We start from the raw sequence: 17,292 nt of genomic DNA, 5'->3' as shown, positions 1-17,292 counted from the left end.
TGAAAATATTGCGCAGTCACTGTATCGTCCATGATGCTTCATGTATAAAACATATCGTATACCAAATACTTGTACGTTTATTAAAATTTGTAGTATTTCCTTTTTTATTTCTAAACAAGTATGTATTTTCAACACACTTGTGAAATTATTTAGGTATCACTGAGAAAAAATAATTATTACGTGTTCTTACAAATATAAGTACTTTATATTCAACTTGCACATGCAACATATACAACAACAATATTTAAAAGATTCACTAATGGTATTCTACCTACGTTTCACGTTATATTAAGAATACAAACATGAATGGTCATGCAAATAAAATCATCCCAGCTGACAACGCGAAGCTTTTCGCGTGCTTGATTGATATTTTATGTCCACTGTCACTTGGAAAAATAAAGGGATATCCCGTACATACTAGTGTGCGTGTTCGTATGCGTAACTGCACGTACAGTCTACACACTCTTCTTACGTTGTCGCCAACTCAGACCTGTTAAACGCGCGTGTTAGTGAAGTTTTATGTACATAACAGTGAGGTCTTTTTTATTCGTCGGGCTTGAAGTAAGTCTCTTCTACAGCGGGATCATTACAGATGGAAACTCGCGGAAACTGGACCTTAAGGGACTGAATAGGCCGTTCCCACTAGGGTAACAGTAACCGGGAATTTGGGTACATACTAGTCTTCAACGAAATCGAGAATTCCCGGTATTACCGGTACTAGGTAGTACTTTTTTTTATTAATGGTGCAGCAGTCGGTGAATTGAAGTAGTAATAGTTAGATAAACATTTGTGTAATAGTTATTTTTATTGCAAAAAAATATCTACTAATGTAAAAAAATCGCTTTAATTTCAGCCTTACTCTCAATCGTTAATTAAATAAAATTTACATTAAAACAAATAATTGTTTTAACGCACGCAAAATCACATAATTATTAACTTAAAATAACATTTCTTCTTTTCATGACAGACTTAAAAGAGGAAATGTAGTTGTACAGAGAATACTGGCTTGACAACCACAGGCCACAGCACACTGACAGCAGTGCGGCACCGACTGCCGACTGAGGAGCGGCAGTCTCCCCTCACCCCGCCTGTGTGATCGCCTCGCCATGGAAGTAACCTTAGCGTCCAGTAAGAAACGAAATTTTATGCTGACTATGTCGAGTCCCGAAAGTACCGAAAGAACCTGGAATAGATTTTAAATTTCCGGTTCTTTTACCACACGAAAAGTCCCGGGAATGGCCGGTTCCGAGCCCCAGTTGCCAGGAGCAGTCCAGGGCGACCAGCCGGACAACTTACTGCCCAGGGCGCCGCGCTAACCCGTTATATCCTCATTTTCCTGGTCTGTCTAGTTTTCTCTGAAGAAATAATGGAAATCAATCGGCAAATGAACAATTAAATTATAACTATCATGGAATGCTAAGTACATTTTCGATTTCAATTGGGTTTTCATGATTTCATGTTACAAAAAAAAAATGGATTTTATTGCCTCATAATGACGTGATCTCAACAGAGTTTGATCTTTAACATTCTTAAAAACCAACCCGAGTATAATTTATCAGGAAAGAATATTTAAAATCCTTAAGCCGAATCAGAAAAAACATAATCGAAATTTAAGTTACAGATTGGCTTAAAAATGCCGTTTCAAAGAGGTTAAATCATAATGTTCCAGGGTGGAGCCCTTCCCCTCTGCCAGACCCCGGTAAGGCCCCTCCTGGTAAGAGTAAATGGGCCTAGGCCCCGCCAAGTCCTCGCCACCACTGTTCGTTGCATGCTCCGAGGATCCGGCCAGGCGTGCTCCAGGAGCAGTCGGGGGAAGCCACGGGAAACTGGATCTGCAGGCCGGGGTTCAAGCCCGGTGCCTGGCCCCGCGCGGTTCCTTCAGTGTCCGCAGCGCTGTTGACGGTCTGTTATGAGAAATAACGAGTTCTTTGTCATGAGATCACGTGTTTAACACGCAGGTGTACATCGAAACTGAACAAATGTATCTTATGCTAGGGCTGTGTTATGTGCAAATATTATCAACTAAGTCTAGTTAATTTTCACTACACATGGTAATAAATATGCCCGTTTTGTTTTGAAGAGCTCCTGTTTATATTTTACGTTCACAGAAATTTTTTTTCAGTACTTTTACTAAAGATTACTTTGGAAACCAGTTGGCAAGAAATAGTTTATAATACTAAAACACATGGCTATGGTTATTTTTGCATAGGCCTATATAAATTACGTTTTTCGAGATAATCCTGAGTATTAGCTACGAAAATTGGTACATAATTATATATTTTAGCAGATGTTTCAGTCAAGCATATTTTTTTAAACACGGAAAAGATAATCGATTATTCAACAATTTGAATTAATTTTGTTTTTATCATGCTTATTAGGTATATGTGCAGTTAATACTGGAAAGCTATTCAGGGAACAATTTACAAATAACTTTAACTATTGGAGGTACTGGGACTACATAAAGCATAAATTCCTGGGCAATAATCTGAACCCATTATTATTGTCAACACTATTTTGTAGTGATACACTTTTGTTCATATAAATGTACAAATATACAAATATCTACAATTTTACATGAATATTTCTGTTCAATTTACAAAAAATATTACAGTGTGTAGTTTCATGGAAAAATACCTCAGTAAAGTGACAACTACATTTTTTTTTACCATATGCATAGCTGTGATTTATAAACTGCATATTTAATCTTTTATTTACCTGGGAATGATTTCGTAGGCTTTTTTTTTAAAAAAAAAAAAAAAAACGTTATCGGCAGTGAGCGCAGCGAAAAAATTATGTTTCTTAGTTTCATCGATGATTTTATGCCACGACTGTTATGAAACATTGGGTGTGACGTCACAGAGATGCGTGACTGGATTGCTATAAGTTTCTAGAAACTGACATTGTACCACATGCTCTTGAAACAGAACATCTATTAAGTCGATTCTGGTTGCGAACATTTCATCAGTTATGTATAAGAAATTAGACAAAATAATAAAAACCCTTAACTGTTGGTGCTGTTTTAGAATAAATTACTGCCCCTCAAACATAGTCCTCTAAATTATGAAGGTGCAACAATTTTATATAACTCATAATGATTTTTTGTTAAAGTTAAAACACTGGTACAAGAAAATCATTCATCCGAGAAACTATTTGAAAGGTAATAAATACACTGAATAGTGCAAAGGCAACTCGACTATTTCATCGCCATACAGCTTTATTCAGAGCATTCGCTTTCGTTACATATTGATATCATCACGCAGTTTTTAGAGAAAATTAAGATAAAAGTAGTTTTAACCTTCCTAAGACAGTTGCTCGCTGTGGAAAAATTGGCTCAAGTAAGGCAAAACCTGTTCGACGCACGTAATCGTCAGAGGATCTTGAAGGTCACCGTGGAAACAACCATCTCACGGCTATCCTTGTATTCACAGCCGAATTAGAGAAAGGGAAGTGGAATACGGCTGAGCCAATCCTCGTGGTGCGACCGTGACATGACCGGAACACAGTTGTACTTTCGGGTCCCTGTCACGGTTCGGTAAAGACATACGTGTCATTAATTCATGATTTATTAAAAGTCCTAGAAGTTATTCATGTCTCCCGCTTTGTGCAAGAACTCCAGTCTGGATACTTAACTGAAAAATAATAATGGTGCGTGGCCGCCATGCGCATTAGAAGTGAATAGACGGATAGAGGGATACAGGGATACAGGGATATAGGGATAGAGGGATATAGGGATAGAGGGATAGAGGGATAGGAAATTTGTACGGTACACAAATTTTTGAAACACTTGTACAAGTGTGCACGTTTACAAGCGTGCAGGTGAGTGTACAGGAATCGAAGTGCGGAACGCAGGGCCGCAACTAACAGTTTCTGTGCTACTGTAACTTCCATGCATGAACCCACTATGTCCATAAAGTAGTCCGTATAATCACTAGACTTGTTCATTCAATATGTTGAGACGTTATATTGTAAATCAGATAAGACATTCCTGGCATGCAAGTTAAAATTTTTTTTTTTTTTTTACCAGTTACCAGTTGTAGTAGGAATTACAATGCAAGCTATTTCGGCGCCCCCACAGCTTTGCGCCCGGGGCGTATGCCCCACTTGCTCCCCCCTAGTTGCGGCCCTGTGCGGAAGTATACAAGTACACATACAAGCACTCATGCAAGTATGCTATAATGCAAACATGCCGTCGAGCGTTGCTTCTGTCGCCATCTGTTTTTTTTACAGTTATCTGCCTCTCTACTTTCCTGGCACTTTCCTGATTTCCACTAAAGCCGGGATTAAAATAGTCCGTCGCCTCCTTCCGTCCGTCAATTACGTGACCTGAAGCCAATAAGATGGCCAGAAAAAATTTTTATTAGTCCGGATTAAATTTTAACCTCAAAATGTCCGCTAGGATTCTGCGTGTCAAATCTTATTATGTTAGAAGGTTTTAAACTTAAGCCTAATTCTTCCCACACTTTGGTTAACACGTCCGGAGTAATGGAAGCAATAGCATCTTCAATTCTGTGTTTCACCTCTAGCGAATCATTAGGTAGCGACGGAACGTAGACACGATCTTTTATAAAGCCCCAAAGGAAAACAAATCGCATGGCGTTATGTCAGGTGAACGTGGAGGCTAGCGAAAAAGAGCTCTGTCTTCTCGACCATTACGACCAATCCAACGGTCAGGGACTTCGACGTTCAACCACTCTCGAACAAAGAGATTCCAATAGGGAAGGACTCCATCCTGTGCGCCAAATAAAGTTTACAGGTTCACCCAGGGGCGTAACAACTAAGTTTCCAAAGGGGAGGGGGGGCAATATACCTTTATATAAAGAATCATCGATCCCCCCCCCCCTATTGAAGCGGGGGGTCCGGGGGTCCTCCCCCGGGAAAATTTGTATTTCAAGGTGGAAAATGGTGCTATTTAAGCAGTTTTATTATCTAAAAATTGATTACACAGCACTTTCTTTGCCCCCGTTTGCCCCCACTTCAAGGTTTCAGAGAAGGGGGGGGGGGGCAAAATACCCTTGTCCCCCCTGTTGTTGCGCCCCTGGGTTCACCATATAAGTACTAATTGGGGAAAGAGCCATTCTTTCGCGTTGCAAGCGAGAAAACAACAAAGCAGTACTCGGCGCATTCGCTTATCGAAAACTGTTTAAGTAACTTTTTTAATTGTAACCTTGAAACAACACTCTACAACGCTTACAGTTGATACTATTAAAATTTATAACTGGGAAATTCTTTCATATGTTCAGTTGCATCGTTGGATTCGCTTGTGCGCCACTGTGTTGAGTGTCAGATTATCTGTTTATTTTTTATTATCGTTGGGTCCATCTGTTTTGTCGCCAGACAAAGTTATTCCCCCCGGGCCCTTGGTTTCTGTCGACGGCCCTGCATCCGTACTCGTTATCTGTGGACACGGCGTCCCGCAAGGGACTGGTGTGGACGAGAGTGGTTTTCCCGTGTCGGCGCCGGGAGTGGAAGTGAAGGCTGTTGTTGGGTAACCGCGTGCAACGTGTAATAAGTTTCGCAAGCTGCCCGGGTAGTTTGCGTGGAGCTAAACAAACACCGCGGCTGGCTGTGATGGCCTTGCGAATTGGCAGAAGGCGCATTAATGACTCTCCTTCACAGCCGCAGCTTTCGCCGTCTCCTTGCGACCGCGGCAGCCATTCTGCGCAGCCACAAATAGCCGTGTGTCCGCAACTCGTGCAAACAGGAAGGACGGTAATTAATTGACTGCTATTGAAAACCACAGGAAAAATTTCTGACAAGTCTCAAAGTTTACTGAAAATGTTATTTTGTAAATAAAACAAGAGCTATAAATGCTCAGGCTAATACAGTGGGCGTAACACTAAAGTGGCGATTAAAAAGGCAGTCATTATGGACTAATCTCTTTTATGCCTCAACTAGCGCCATGTGTTACTCGCGAAAATATTTCTAGACAAGCTGTGTGCTCCAACTTTGTAGAATTATTTGTGTTTCGTGGTTGGCTGAGTTTATTTCAGGAACATGTCTACTATCAGTACACCAATCGTAGCCATCCAGTGCGGAAGCAAACGCGTCCTGAATGGCCCGGCAAAAAAATACAATGGCCTCTCTTGCAGACGGCCGCCAATTACAAGGAAACAATCGCTAGTGAAGGCATACCTTGCTGCACTCTATGAGCGATCAGACTTTTTAATGAAAAACACATGCCCCTACTCATAACACTTACGCGTAGAGATATTGTTATATTGAGAAAATTTCTGCAACAAGATAGGTTGTAAAACTCTCTCTTATGATTGTAAGAATTATTTTTAGCTCTATGATACCCAGGTGAATCACGGACGCCATAGACGGAGGAAAAAATAATAGTTTTTTATGTTCTAGCCTGTCGCGAAATGAATTCGCGAATTTACCCGGTATATACTTATAAGTGAACATAACCAAGCCTTTTCTATCTCGGATGCTGTCTGGTCATAGATATTGCTTAATCCACTTCTCACGTTATTTTAATAATTTAATTTTTGTGTAGTTTTACAATTAAAATTATTTAGAAAAAAACCTTTTTTATGATAATGTTTATAACCACGACGTTAACTAAGATGACATTGTCCTCGCGTCAGTTGCAGAGAGGAGAGTCGTCGAAGGAAACCTGGCATACGTATTAGTGCCTATGCATACACGTTTTTGCAATTTTCCCCCTTTAAAAAGCACTCTTGCAATTGAGACCAGTCCACGTTGACTTTCGAGAAATACTGCGCATTTTCCTTTTATTTTTCTGGCATAAACATCCCTTTCAGAAATAATTATTTTGTTCACCTTGGCTTCGCTTCTCGTGCCAGCGAGGTCACGAGACGCGGACGTACAGCGCGACCCGGTCAAGGAAACTAGCAGGATCCACAACCGGGCCAACTGGGCATCTGCCTAGAGCGCCAAGGGGCGGGAGAATCTGAGGTGCAAAAACAAATGGTAAAACAGAAAAAAAAGAATTGAGGGACGGGAATAATAAGTTTTTAAGAGAACCTCATTTAAATGAAGTGGGGGGTACAGTGGGTAGGGTGGCCGGGGTAGCCCAGGATAATTATGTATTGTGTTCCGATGTGAGAGTGTGGAAGGGAGGGGAATGGCATGGTGGCAGCGTGGTGGAAATGTTGCAGTAGAAGGGGAGACACACACACGCAAACGTCTCTGTCTCGCTCCTACCGTTTTGCGTCACTCTCGCACAATTGCTCTGAGCAGGTCATCATCTAAATAATTTGCCTATAGAAACAAATGAGTATCATTACCTCTTCCCCGCATAACATCAACTACCACATCCTGCGTCACACATATCCGCCACCCTCCCCCCCCCCCCCCTCGGCCCACGAACCACGCTAAACCTGTTATGAATGTTGCTATACTTTCCTTTTCTCTTTCTTTCGTACAGCCTTGGGGCCCCCACCATGTCTGTCTTTTTTGTTTTCTGTTCCTCAGTTCTAGTTGAGTTGCGTGTGTGCTTTATTTTTTGTTGTTTACGTTACAATTTTGAGTCTTTTATAATGAGTAAAATGTTAAGTGGTGCTGAATATAAAAAAAAACGCGCTACTAAAAAGCAGACTGACGAACTTGAACTGCTTAAAAAAGTGCAAAAATCTTAACTTTTTTTTTTACTTCGAGTTTGATTCGTTCAACCCCATTCTCTGAGTGTCAGGATGACTCATCAAGACCGTAGACTTCGTCATCGACCCCGTGGAACTTTACACAAGAAGACCTGCTAGAGACACAAACTGTGACTCTTGCATCAGTGTTAACCCTAGTGATGAGACTGAAGGGGTCTAACAGCAGTAGTACGGAGCTAGCTCACATGCAGAGGCAGAGGTAGGCTTACCTCCATTTTCTATAGATGATCCTGCTACTTGTAATATCAAGTTAAAATAATCGTTGAGAATGTTCTTAAAACGTGTCCCAAATAAAACCTGATTTTGGATTTTTCTAATTCAGTGAAATTACAATGACACCAAAGGAACTTCATCTCAAATTATGTTTAAGAGCACTTTTCCTAATAGGAACGTTGTTTTAAAATATTGATTGTTATACTCGCAGACAACTGGGAAAGTATCATGTACTCTGTGCTGTTTATTTCAACCAAATAATGTAGAAACACATTTTCCACCGATATGACTGGACGCACAGTTACGAACTACTTACACGCCATGAATAGTTACATGACCATAGGCGTAATATTCTTACGTACATCACTAAAAAAAATTATTAATGCAAGTAGAAACAATTCTGTTTACACAGTTTGAAGAAGATGTTAACTAATGGCGGTTTTGTTGTCAGATATTTGGCAATTAGGGGTTACCATTCCAAGGAGATAATGACAATTTTGTATCAACTTCAAATGTTTTATATCTTGAATGCTTTGAGTTAATTTCTCGCCCAGCACATTGGAAAGTATGTTAATAAGGGCCAAGGGCACATCTCATGTCTTGGCAAACATGTAATGAGTTTATTAAAATTATGAGCAACTGTGTGCTTAAAACCGTAGTGCGAAGTGAAAGAAGGTAGATACTACTCTCTCATAGTAGATTAGACGACTGATTGATCTCACATTGACCAGTTGCCTATTGTCTTACACTATGTACTTCAGACGGCTAAAACAGAACCAAAACATGTAGAACGACTATTTAAGCTTCTGACTAATATCGCATACATCTGCCAGCATAGAAAAAGATATATTTGGTGGTCTTGAAAGTTTTGAAATCACTATAAAGAATTGTAGGGGCCAAAGTTATGACAGTGCCTTCAACGTGTCAGGAACCTGCTCAGGTCTTCAGGCTTGAATAAAGCAGCACAGTTCCCTTGCTGCATGTATACCATGTTCTGTACATTAAATAAATCTTGTTTGCTCTACCGCCGTAGAATACTGCACTGCTACAGTAGTATTATTTGGTGTTTTCCAGTAATTGTATAACTACTTTTCCGTGCCAGTATAAAGGTGGAGTATTTTTACACAATACTTGTCAAAAAACAACCGTACGTCTGTGGTAAATCCTTGTCAGAAACAGGTTTTTCTGCAAGAGCGGATGCTGTCCTAGCTTTAGTAAAAGGTTACAAGGAAATACGAGAATCGTTGAGGCAGCTATCTGAAGCCCCCAGAGTGAAAACTGTTTGTAGACTTGAAGCACAAAACCTCGAGAGAAAGTTTAAGAATCTCTAAGCCACTTTACTGTGATTTATGTGGAATGACAGTTTGGAAAGAGTAGACAAATGTTCTAACAACTTCCAGTGTGAAGGTTTAATCTTGAGGTAGGAATAAAACAACTTAAAACTTTGGAAGGATTCCTCAAAGCAAAAAGGGTTGAGTTGGATGTATATGACAATCTGCAATGAAAATGCCTGGATGCTATGTTCATAGCTACTCAAGAGTAAGGAAGCGAAACATTTCTGCAGCTGAAAATGAAACACGTGGAATTGAAGGATACCTAGACGAAAGAACAAATATAAAATTAACGTGTTCCTTAAAATAATGGACTAATTTTTACCAAATTTGGTAAGAACAAGGAAACATATGAAGTCGAAGCTTCAATATTTGTTGACTTGCTCATATGATTCATCAGAATTCAAGAACGCTGTTTTGAAACTTTGCTCGCTGTACTCTGAAGATATTAGTTCAGACTTTGTTAATGAGTGAGTCCATTTTAAATGTATGTTGAACTTGAAAGATTCAAAAACTTGCTTGAATTGTATTCTTATATTTAAAAAATTTTTTTATCAAGTACTTTATTCAATCTTGAAATTGCAATTACAATGTTTTCGATCCAACCAATAACATGCTGTACTGCAGAAAGAGATTTTTTTTTTAAAATTTTAAGCAGAGTCAAAAATGCTAAGAGGGCAACCCTTCTAAATGATAATTTAAGCTCTTTAGTTGTAATGTGAACTGAAAAGGTGTAGTTTTGAAAACTAACTTTGCAGAAATTTTAAATGAGTTTGCTACGAAAAAAAATATCAAGATTTTTTTTGTAATGGAAAGGATTGCTGCTACATGTAGACATTTCCGAATGACGCCTTAGGCACTGAACTACGATATCTTATAAATCGTTGCTAATTACTCTTTATAACTCTTAACAACTCTAAAGTTTGGTTGAAATGAACGTCCCAAATCAACAACGGCCATGGGTTGGAACCGGCTCCTCTGCGCAGCCAGAGGCCAGCGCCCGGTCTCTGCGCCGCGGCTCCATCACATTCACCGCGATTTACTTGTGAGAGTGCAACACATTGCTGCGGTTATTTATGCGTACATATATTCATCACGTTTTCCTAGATAACACTGAGTCTTTAAGAAAATTGGCATAGGTATTATTTTTATACTTAAATTGATGTTTCATTCAAGCATAACTTTTTTTAACCATGAAAAAGATATTCAAATATTTAATTATTTTATTTTATTTTGTTTAATCGTGCTTATTAATGTGCGCAGGAAAACACAAACCATAAATGCCCGGGTAAGAATCCGAACCCAGTATTACTGCGAACACTGTTTTGTAGTGATACAATTGTTTTCATGTAAATGTACAAATTTACAAATATCTGTAATTTTACACAAATATTTTCTGTTATATTTACAAAAAAAAAGTTACAGTGTAAAGTCCAGTTCCGTGAAATTGGAAAACACTCTACCCCAATAACACAATCGGATAACTGCTTGCACACAGCAGATGAAGACCATGCGACATTCACTGCCGTGCACACGTGATGCTCGTGAAAGGACGTACCGGAAATCTTCAACAATAGGTTTACTGAGTAGCAGGTACCAAACATCAGCAACAGATTCGGATCAGAGATTAGGAAACTATACAAATGGAGCATAAGGTCCGATTCTTCGTGACGTAGGTGAAGCCTAAAAAAAGGAGGGGATTTCAGTGTACTACACGTACCAATATGGCGGCCATTTTTTTAATGCATCAACTGTACCTGTATTGGAGGTTAAAGTGGAGAAAAATGTTAACTCATCGATTAAGAAGATTCGTTTTGGACTTTAAATATACATAAACATACTAACCAGTAATATTTTGATCTAATTTTCTTTCGGATAGCTTAACTGTAGTCGTCAATAAAAGCAGGCTAGAACAGCTGAAACAAATATAAACAAAAGTCCGCCATATTGGTATGTGAAAATCAGAAGGAAAAAAGGGGGGGGGGAAAGACGGCTTTACGTAATGCTAATGCTCCGTCTGTATCCCTTCCTAATCTCTGAACCCAGCTTCCAGCTATCCCTATGAAATCAGTTTTGTAGAGTCGTGGGTTGAGAATTTCGGTTTCTGTTTCTCTGTGTTGTAGCTCACTTTCATCTGGCTCTGAAACGTGTAAACAAGGCGTAGGAGCATATAGTTGGACTTGGTGTAGCCAAGTATTCTCAGCTACCATGGGCCAACAAAGGTTGTCACGTAAAACTCTACCTTTATTTTTTTTTTTGTCAGTGCGGTTTGTGGACAGTGGACATCGCTCTAAAACCAATTGAGTCGTGGCAGCCCGCTAGTCGCTAAGTTACAACGGTTTCGGTTTGATGCCCCGCAGAAGGACATTATGTTTTGCAACATTTCTTAAAGAATGGAAATAAAGAGCTTTTAAGACTCAGTTTACGAAGTAGGTTGCTTTCTTCCCCCCTCCCCCCTCATAACATACCCTTGTACCAAACGTAGGCTATAGAACTGTCAGAACTGGCACACTGGCTACGTACACCACGTAGAGCTGAGAATATGTCTCCCTTTCTTTAAGTGAAGAGGCCGATTGGTAAGACCTTTGATTAGCATTCGGGTAAGAAACCACGGTCCGTTAATCCGGATTTAGTTCTATGTTCCCGAAATCCCGTCAGGCTAATGCCGGTGATCCCCACAATATACTATGGCTGATTACTCCTTCTATTATCCTCTATTATTCCTTTCATGCACGCTATTGACAGCTGTGCCATGGCGGTAGTGCTTACAATGCAGTCGTACCACCCGTTGCTTTCATCTTAAGGTATTCTGCTTTAATGATCTCCAGAGGCCGTATTCCAATTACATTGCCTCAATTTCATGTCGTCAATAAAACGTTCAGCATCAAAGTCACTTACTTTGCACCAACTTACTTCTCAACACAAGTTCATACCAAACAACAAGCAAGTGAAGCTGTTGAGAGTGACAGGGTTGGCAATTTGGCAAGCCTGCGTGCGCCCGGCGGATCGCAGCGCTGTGAATGAAAACAAAACAAAAAAAAAATACTTTTGAGAAACGCTCGAACGCGAGTTGAAAAGTATCATTCGGCCCGATGTAGTTTGACAGCGTGACGTTCGAGCGAGCAGGAAGGCGAGAATAAAAGAGATTCGACCTCAGTGTGGACGTGTCATGGAACCAACACCTGCCCTCTCTCTCTGTCGGCGCTGATCGGCCGGCTGCGTGCCTTGAAAAGACCCGGTCAGGTGTGACGACCTCGCGTCCTACCCCCTGCGCGTCCGCCTCGCCCACAGCCTCGTCTCGCCTAGTGAGGCGGGATGGTGAGTGCTGCTCTCGCTGGTGCTTCTAGCGCTAAGGCTGTGCACTATCGCGCAGTCTTCTCGCCGTGCATGGGGCGACTATGAAATCTGAGTGGCAACCATAACATAATATGGCGCAGAAATGAAGATAAAGGGTAATAATGCAAGGCCCTTGGATGCTTTCAAGAATCTGCACTGGGCGTTTCATTATTACTTTTTTCTTTTTCTTATAATAGAATGTTACTTGTTTTTGGATATCGCTTAGGGAAAAAAATACTAGTAAAAAAACTTTTCTCGTGAAGTTGTAACAGTGTTGTTATGGTTGCCTAAGTTGCAAATGACTCTTTAAAACTTTTAACAAATCTGAAGTTTGATTAAAATCTACATTCCTTTGTTACTTGCAGTGTTTTAGTTTAAAAGGTTATTAATTTTTTTCTCTGCAATTTTTTTTAAAACCAATTTGTGTACTTTATTTTGTTTTCTAGTTCATATTATATACTATTAGTTCTATGTTTTTATTTGCACTTAATTTTTTTTTTCTATTATTCAAGGTAGGTAGTTTAAAATAAAAAAATAAATAATTTCTATACTTGTTTTTGAAAACTTACGCATACCACAAACATTATTTTTTTGACAATTCATTTTCCTGTCTGTTGCACTGCTGCACTGTCATGGCGGAGGGTCTTGCAAAAGGGGAGGGGTGAGGGGTTGCGCGACCGCAGCTCAGAGACGTCGCGGTGTCGCTGGGCTGGCACCAGGGACCTGACATCCCGCCACGCTTCCAACCACTCGCTCAAACACAGCACTATCGCTTGTTTGTGAAACAGCCACACGTGTTACTTTGCACTCCATTTATAACATACAAAACTAGAACCTGACATCATTTAGTGTACAATACATGCAATAATTATCTACTTTTCCTAATGCTTGACGACTTAGCTGGTGCTGCAATCACAACATGTTAAAGTTTAGTTAATAATATACAGAACGCGAGTTATTTGATAAGTGTGAAACAGCTAAGGACTTAAGTACTTGTTTGTAGCAACGTTTCGTGATGTAAAGGTTAGTAAGTTGGCAAGAAGAATCTGCACCCAGCAGCAGGAAAGCAAGTGTCGGCAGGGTCCCCGAGGATATGTGGGCTGGATCCTGGGGTTTCCGCAAGCAGGAGACGTGGCGGACGGTGCCGTGAGGCCGATCGGTTTTCTCGGGCTCCCTCGCCAGTGCGTTCCGTCAGTGCGCAGTTCTACTACCACCACCCCTCATCGTCGCTAATACCTCTAGGAACGTACGTAGGGGGCGATACATCCCCCGAAATCCTAAAAGTTCTATCATTCCAACCTATAAATGGAATAATTTTGAAAGTAGTTCTATCCGTCCTTCCCTTTCCCCAAATGAAATTCTTCGTACGCGCCGGATGACCTCCGGTGTCGACGAGACTGGTTTTTCCCCTCATAATTCTTTGAACCCACTGCAAATATATATATATATATACACACACACACACACATGTGGTAACGAATTTTATTTTCCTTCAAGTAAAAACGATAATTTTTTTAACTTTATTCTTTTATTACAGCGATGCTAAATATTATTTAAAATTTACGAACACACTTAACTTGACGTGTAACGATTTTTTTTCAAAATAAAACCATAAAATAATAAGCCACAATTTTCCAAACAAAACCAGATAAAAATTGTGTTTGGTTGCAGCACTGAATCCTACAGGATTCCACCGGTAGGTTTCTTTAGAGACTCCGCGAAGCCGAGGCGGTATGTTGACCCCGGAGTGTATCCTCCCCCCAACCCCCTCCGGAGCGGTCTCGGCCAAGGGGCTGCATCCGGCGCTCCCTGGCTGCAAAACTTTTCAACACATCGATGTAGCGGTCTTTCAATATATCGCTTCAATTATATCGATACCGATAAAATATAGGCCTGAAAATATCGACATTTTCGATGTATCATTCTATTATAATATGCAAACGTTTACCTTTGTTTTACGTATTATAAACTTGTTATATTGAGTTATTGATACATCTAACCTAATACGAATATAAAATCAGTCACTAGACATACGTCCACGTATCTTAACAACCTATGAAATTTCCTACTGTGAATTCCAATATATTCCTTTTTTTCCTCTTTTTAAATAATACTTTGTTCTGTCTGAAGCCTTAGGGTCCACCTTTTTTTTCTTGCCAATTATATTTCCAGATAATTTTAATAAAATAGTTTTTTTTTTTACTTCAGAAATATTATTTTATTCAAATTCGATACTACTGGAACAAAATAACGATACCAAAAAAAAAAACCATATCGACACATATATTAGTATCAATTTATCGAATTTTGATCCGGAAACATCCTCCGGTATATCGCTGTATCGTTGCCATCCGTATCTGTTGCAGACGAGGACGTGGAGTCGGTGAGGAACGGCGTGTACGCCAACATCGTCGGTATCCCGTTCCCCTTCATCGGCGTGGACGGCAAGCCCGCCTGCCCGGACATCTTCAACGAGGACGGAAGCCCGGCGCAGTGTCCGCTCAAGGCCGGCAGCAAGTACCTCTACAAGGGCTCCTTCAAGGTGCTGGACATCTACCCCAGAGTGAGTACCTTCAACTACCTACATTTGCGTCTAGAGTCCTTAACGGGAAGCCTACAACTCACGTAGTTTCGGTTCCCTGCAAGAATTTCCGAAGATTTCCGAAGTTTTGCGTTTTGGTATTAACGCCGCACTTCAGCCGCTAAATCAGAAGTTTCCAATGAAAACACGCATGTTGTGACTGACCTGACCTGACCTAACCTAACCTAACCTAACCCTTAGATTTTTTTTTAAATTTAAATTTTTGAGAGAAATCCGAAGTTGCACGAACGTGGTAGGGAACCGAAACTACGTGAGTTGTAGGCTTCCCGTCGTTAACACACAAGTCAAAAGGTTACGTTCATTCCTGAAGGTGACAATGCATGTGTGATTACAATTATTGAATGTCAGATTTGTTTAAAAGTAAGCTTGAATGTCGTATCCAGTTCAAAACAGAATAATTAAAAAAAAGGGTATGGGGGAGAGGGAGTTGGAATTCACAGAATTCCCAAGGATGCAGTGAATCTATTTCGTTATTAGCTTCTTTAAAAGTGTTTAGTTACCAAAAACCAACATGTTAATATACTTCTCAGAAAAGTTGTTTATATTGTTATTTTACTGTTTTATCTTTTTACGCTTAGGAGGGGGAACTGCCTCTTTGGATATTCCCTTGACAGCTGCAAACATTGTTCATATTTTTAGATTTTTTCGTAATAAAATATAAAAAAATAGATTAAAGAATAAATATTTTCAAAGTATTGCGCATTTATTTTTCTCGCACACTTATTATAAAATCTATGAATCAGTTCCACACAACTATTCCAACACTTCAAAACATTAAGAATTGTTTTGATTATCAGGAAAATTAATGTCTTTAGAAAAAATTTGTAAGTCCTGTGTTTTATTGACATTATAAACTATTAAAACAAAAAAATCTTATTTTGTATCAAAATGCATAAAAACAAGTTCATAATTTTTTTTCCAAAGACTCAATATTTTAATCACATTATGGACAATACAGAAATAATCAAGTTTAGTGGTTCACTGCAGATAAGATACTTGAAGGTTCGAGGCTGTTTTAATATATGATGAGTATTCAGCCTACAGCTTGAAAATAATATGAGGACAGTCAGTAATGAATCCTTGAAGGAAAAATTCCAACACCTGAAAAATTTCTGAACTATATCAGATATCAACCGCAAGACCTTTTATTTACAAGTCAGTAGTCATATAAATACTCATAATTGGCCTCAAGTGATTCTGGATAAATATGACAAACATAAATTAGGTTGACTGGCCTGGTATTTGAATTCGAGTTTTTCTAAACGGGAAAGTAAGTGTACAAGAGCGTACGCAAAATTTCATTTCGGGATACGGGGAGGGGATATAACATTTTTTCCCACTATTTGCTATCAAATTTATTTACGCCCCTGTTGTGTTTTCATTGTCTCATGCCCAAAGCGCTCGGATTGTTGAAATGATAAGAAGAAGGCATTAAACTGGTGACGTGTGTGTATGCACATAATTAAATTGTGACTGAAACATGCATTTATTTTTCTGTTTACAGATTAGGGTGGACGTTGTGTGGGCTCTGAAAAGTGCCAAAGAGAAGAACTTGTTTTGCTTCAGAGTTCCGGTCAGAATCTACTAAGCGTCATTGCGCCTTCACTGCGCGACACAAATAACATCATACTTTCATACTGCGTGATCTATTTAACTATTTCAAAACAGCAGTGCCTTCTCGAACTTTAAAATTTTGTGAACTGTTTCTTTGTTATTGATAACGTATAAGCGTAGTATTTCTCTCTGAAATCTGTCACTGAAAACAAAATATGTTGTATCCAAAATTGAAATAAATCATTGTAGACTTTAATGAGGTTATTGAGAAATGTGTTAATCACATAGAAAAATGAATTGTGTAAAGTAATAAAAAACTCACAATAGATATGTCAAACACCTGTAGTACCTATACTTGGGTAAATCTTGAGTGTAACAGTTGGAAAATATAACACACTGGTAAATGACATTGCAGTGGGATGTATTAAATTATTTTCTTACCTCAATAAACAAGGGTTACATTCTCCCATTTATTTTTTGTTAATTTGGAGTTATAAAACACATTTGGTGGTTCAACATCATTGTGCTGGCAAATGAACCACATTTCAATTGTGGTGTTGAACATGTTGGCCAGACACTTGTTCTGGAAGATGTGGAGAAATGGGAGACTGCACAGTCGCTGTCCACTCGT

The 17,292-nt window shown here is 39.4% G+C and overlaps 1 protein-coding gene across 1 annotated transcript in view; it reads left to right on the top strand.

Annotated features, from left to right (window-relative positions):
• Positions 1-17,075, top strand: part of LOC134530620 (ecdysteroid-regulated 16 kDa protein) — a 46,862-nt gene extending 29,787 nt beyond the window's left edge. Inside the window, exons 3-4 of the mRNA XM_063365618.1 lie at positions 14,872-15,068; positions 16,612-17,075. Coding sequence (XP_063221688.1) covers positions 14,872-15,068; positions 16,612-16,695 — 281 coding nt within the window. The 3' untranslated portion in view covers positions 16,696-17,075. The remainder of the gene's footprint in view (positions 1-14,871; positions 15,069-16,611) is intronic.
• The last annotated feature ends 217 nt before the right edge of the window (positions 17,076-17,292 follow it).

Source organism: Bacillus rossius, chromosome 3 (assembly GCF_032445375.1).
Source record: "Bacillus rossius redtenbacheri isolate Brsri chromosome 3, Brsri_v3, whole genome shotgun sequence".
Lineage (NCBI taxonomy): Eukaryota > Metazoa > Arthropoda > Insecta > Phasmatodea > Bacillidae > Bacillus > Bacillus rossius.
Note: the sequence above shows the minus strand (reverse complement) of the source record. Positions and strands in the feature narration are given on the sequence as shown.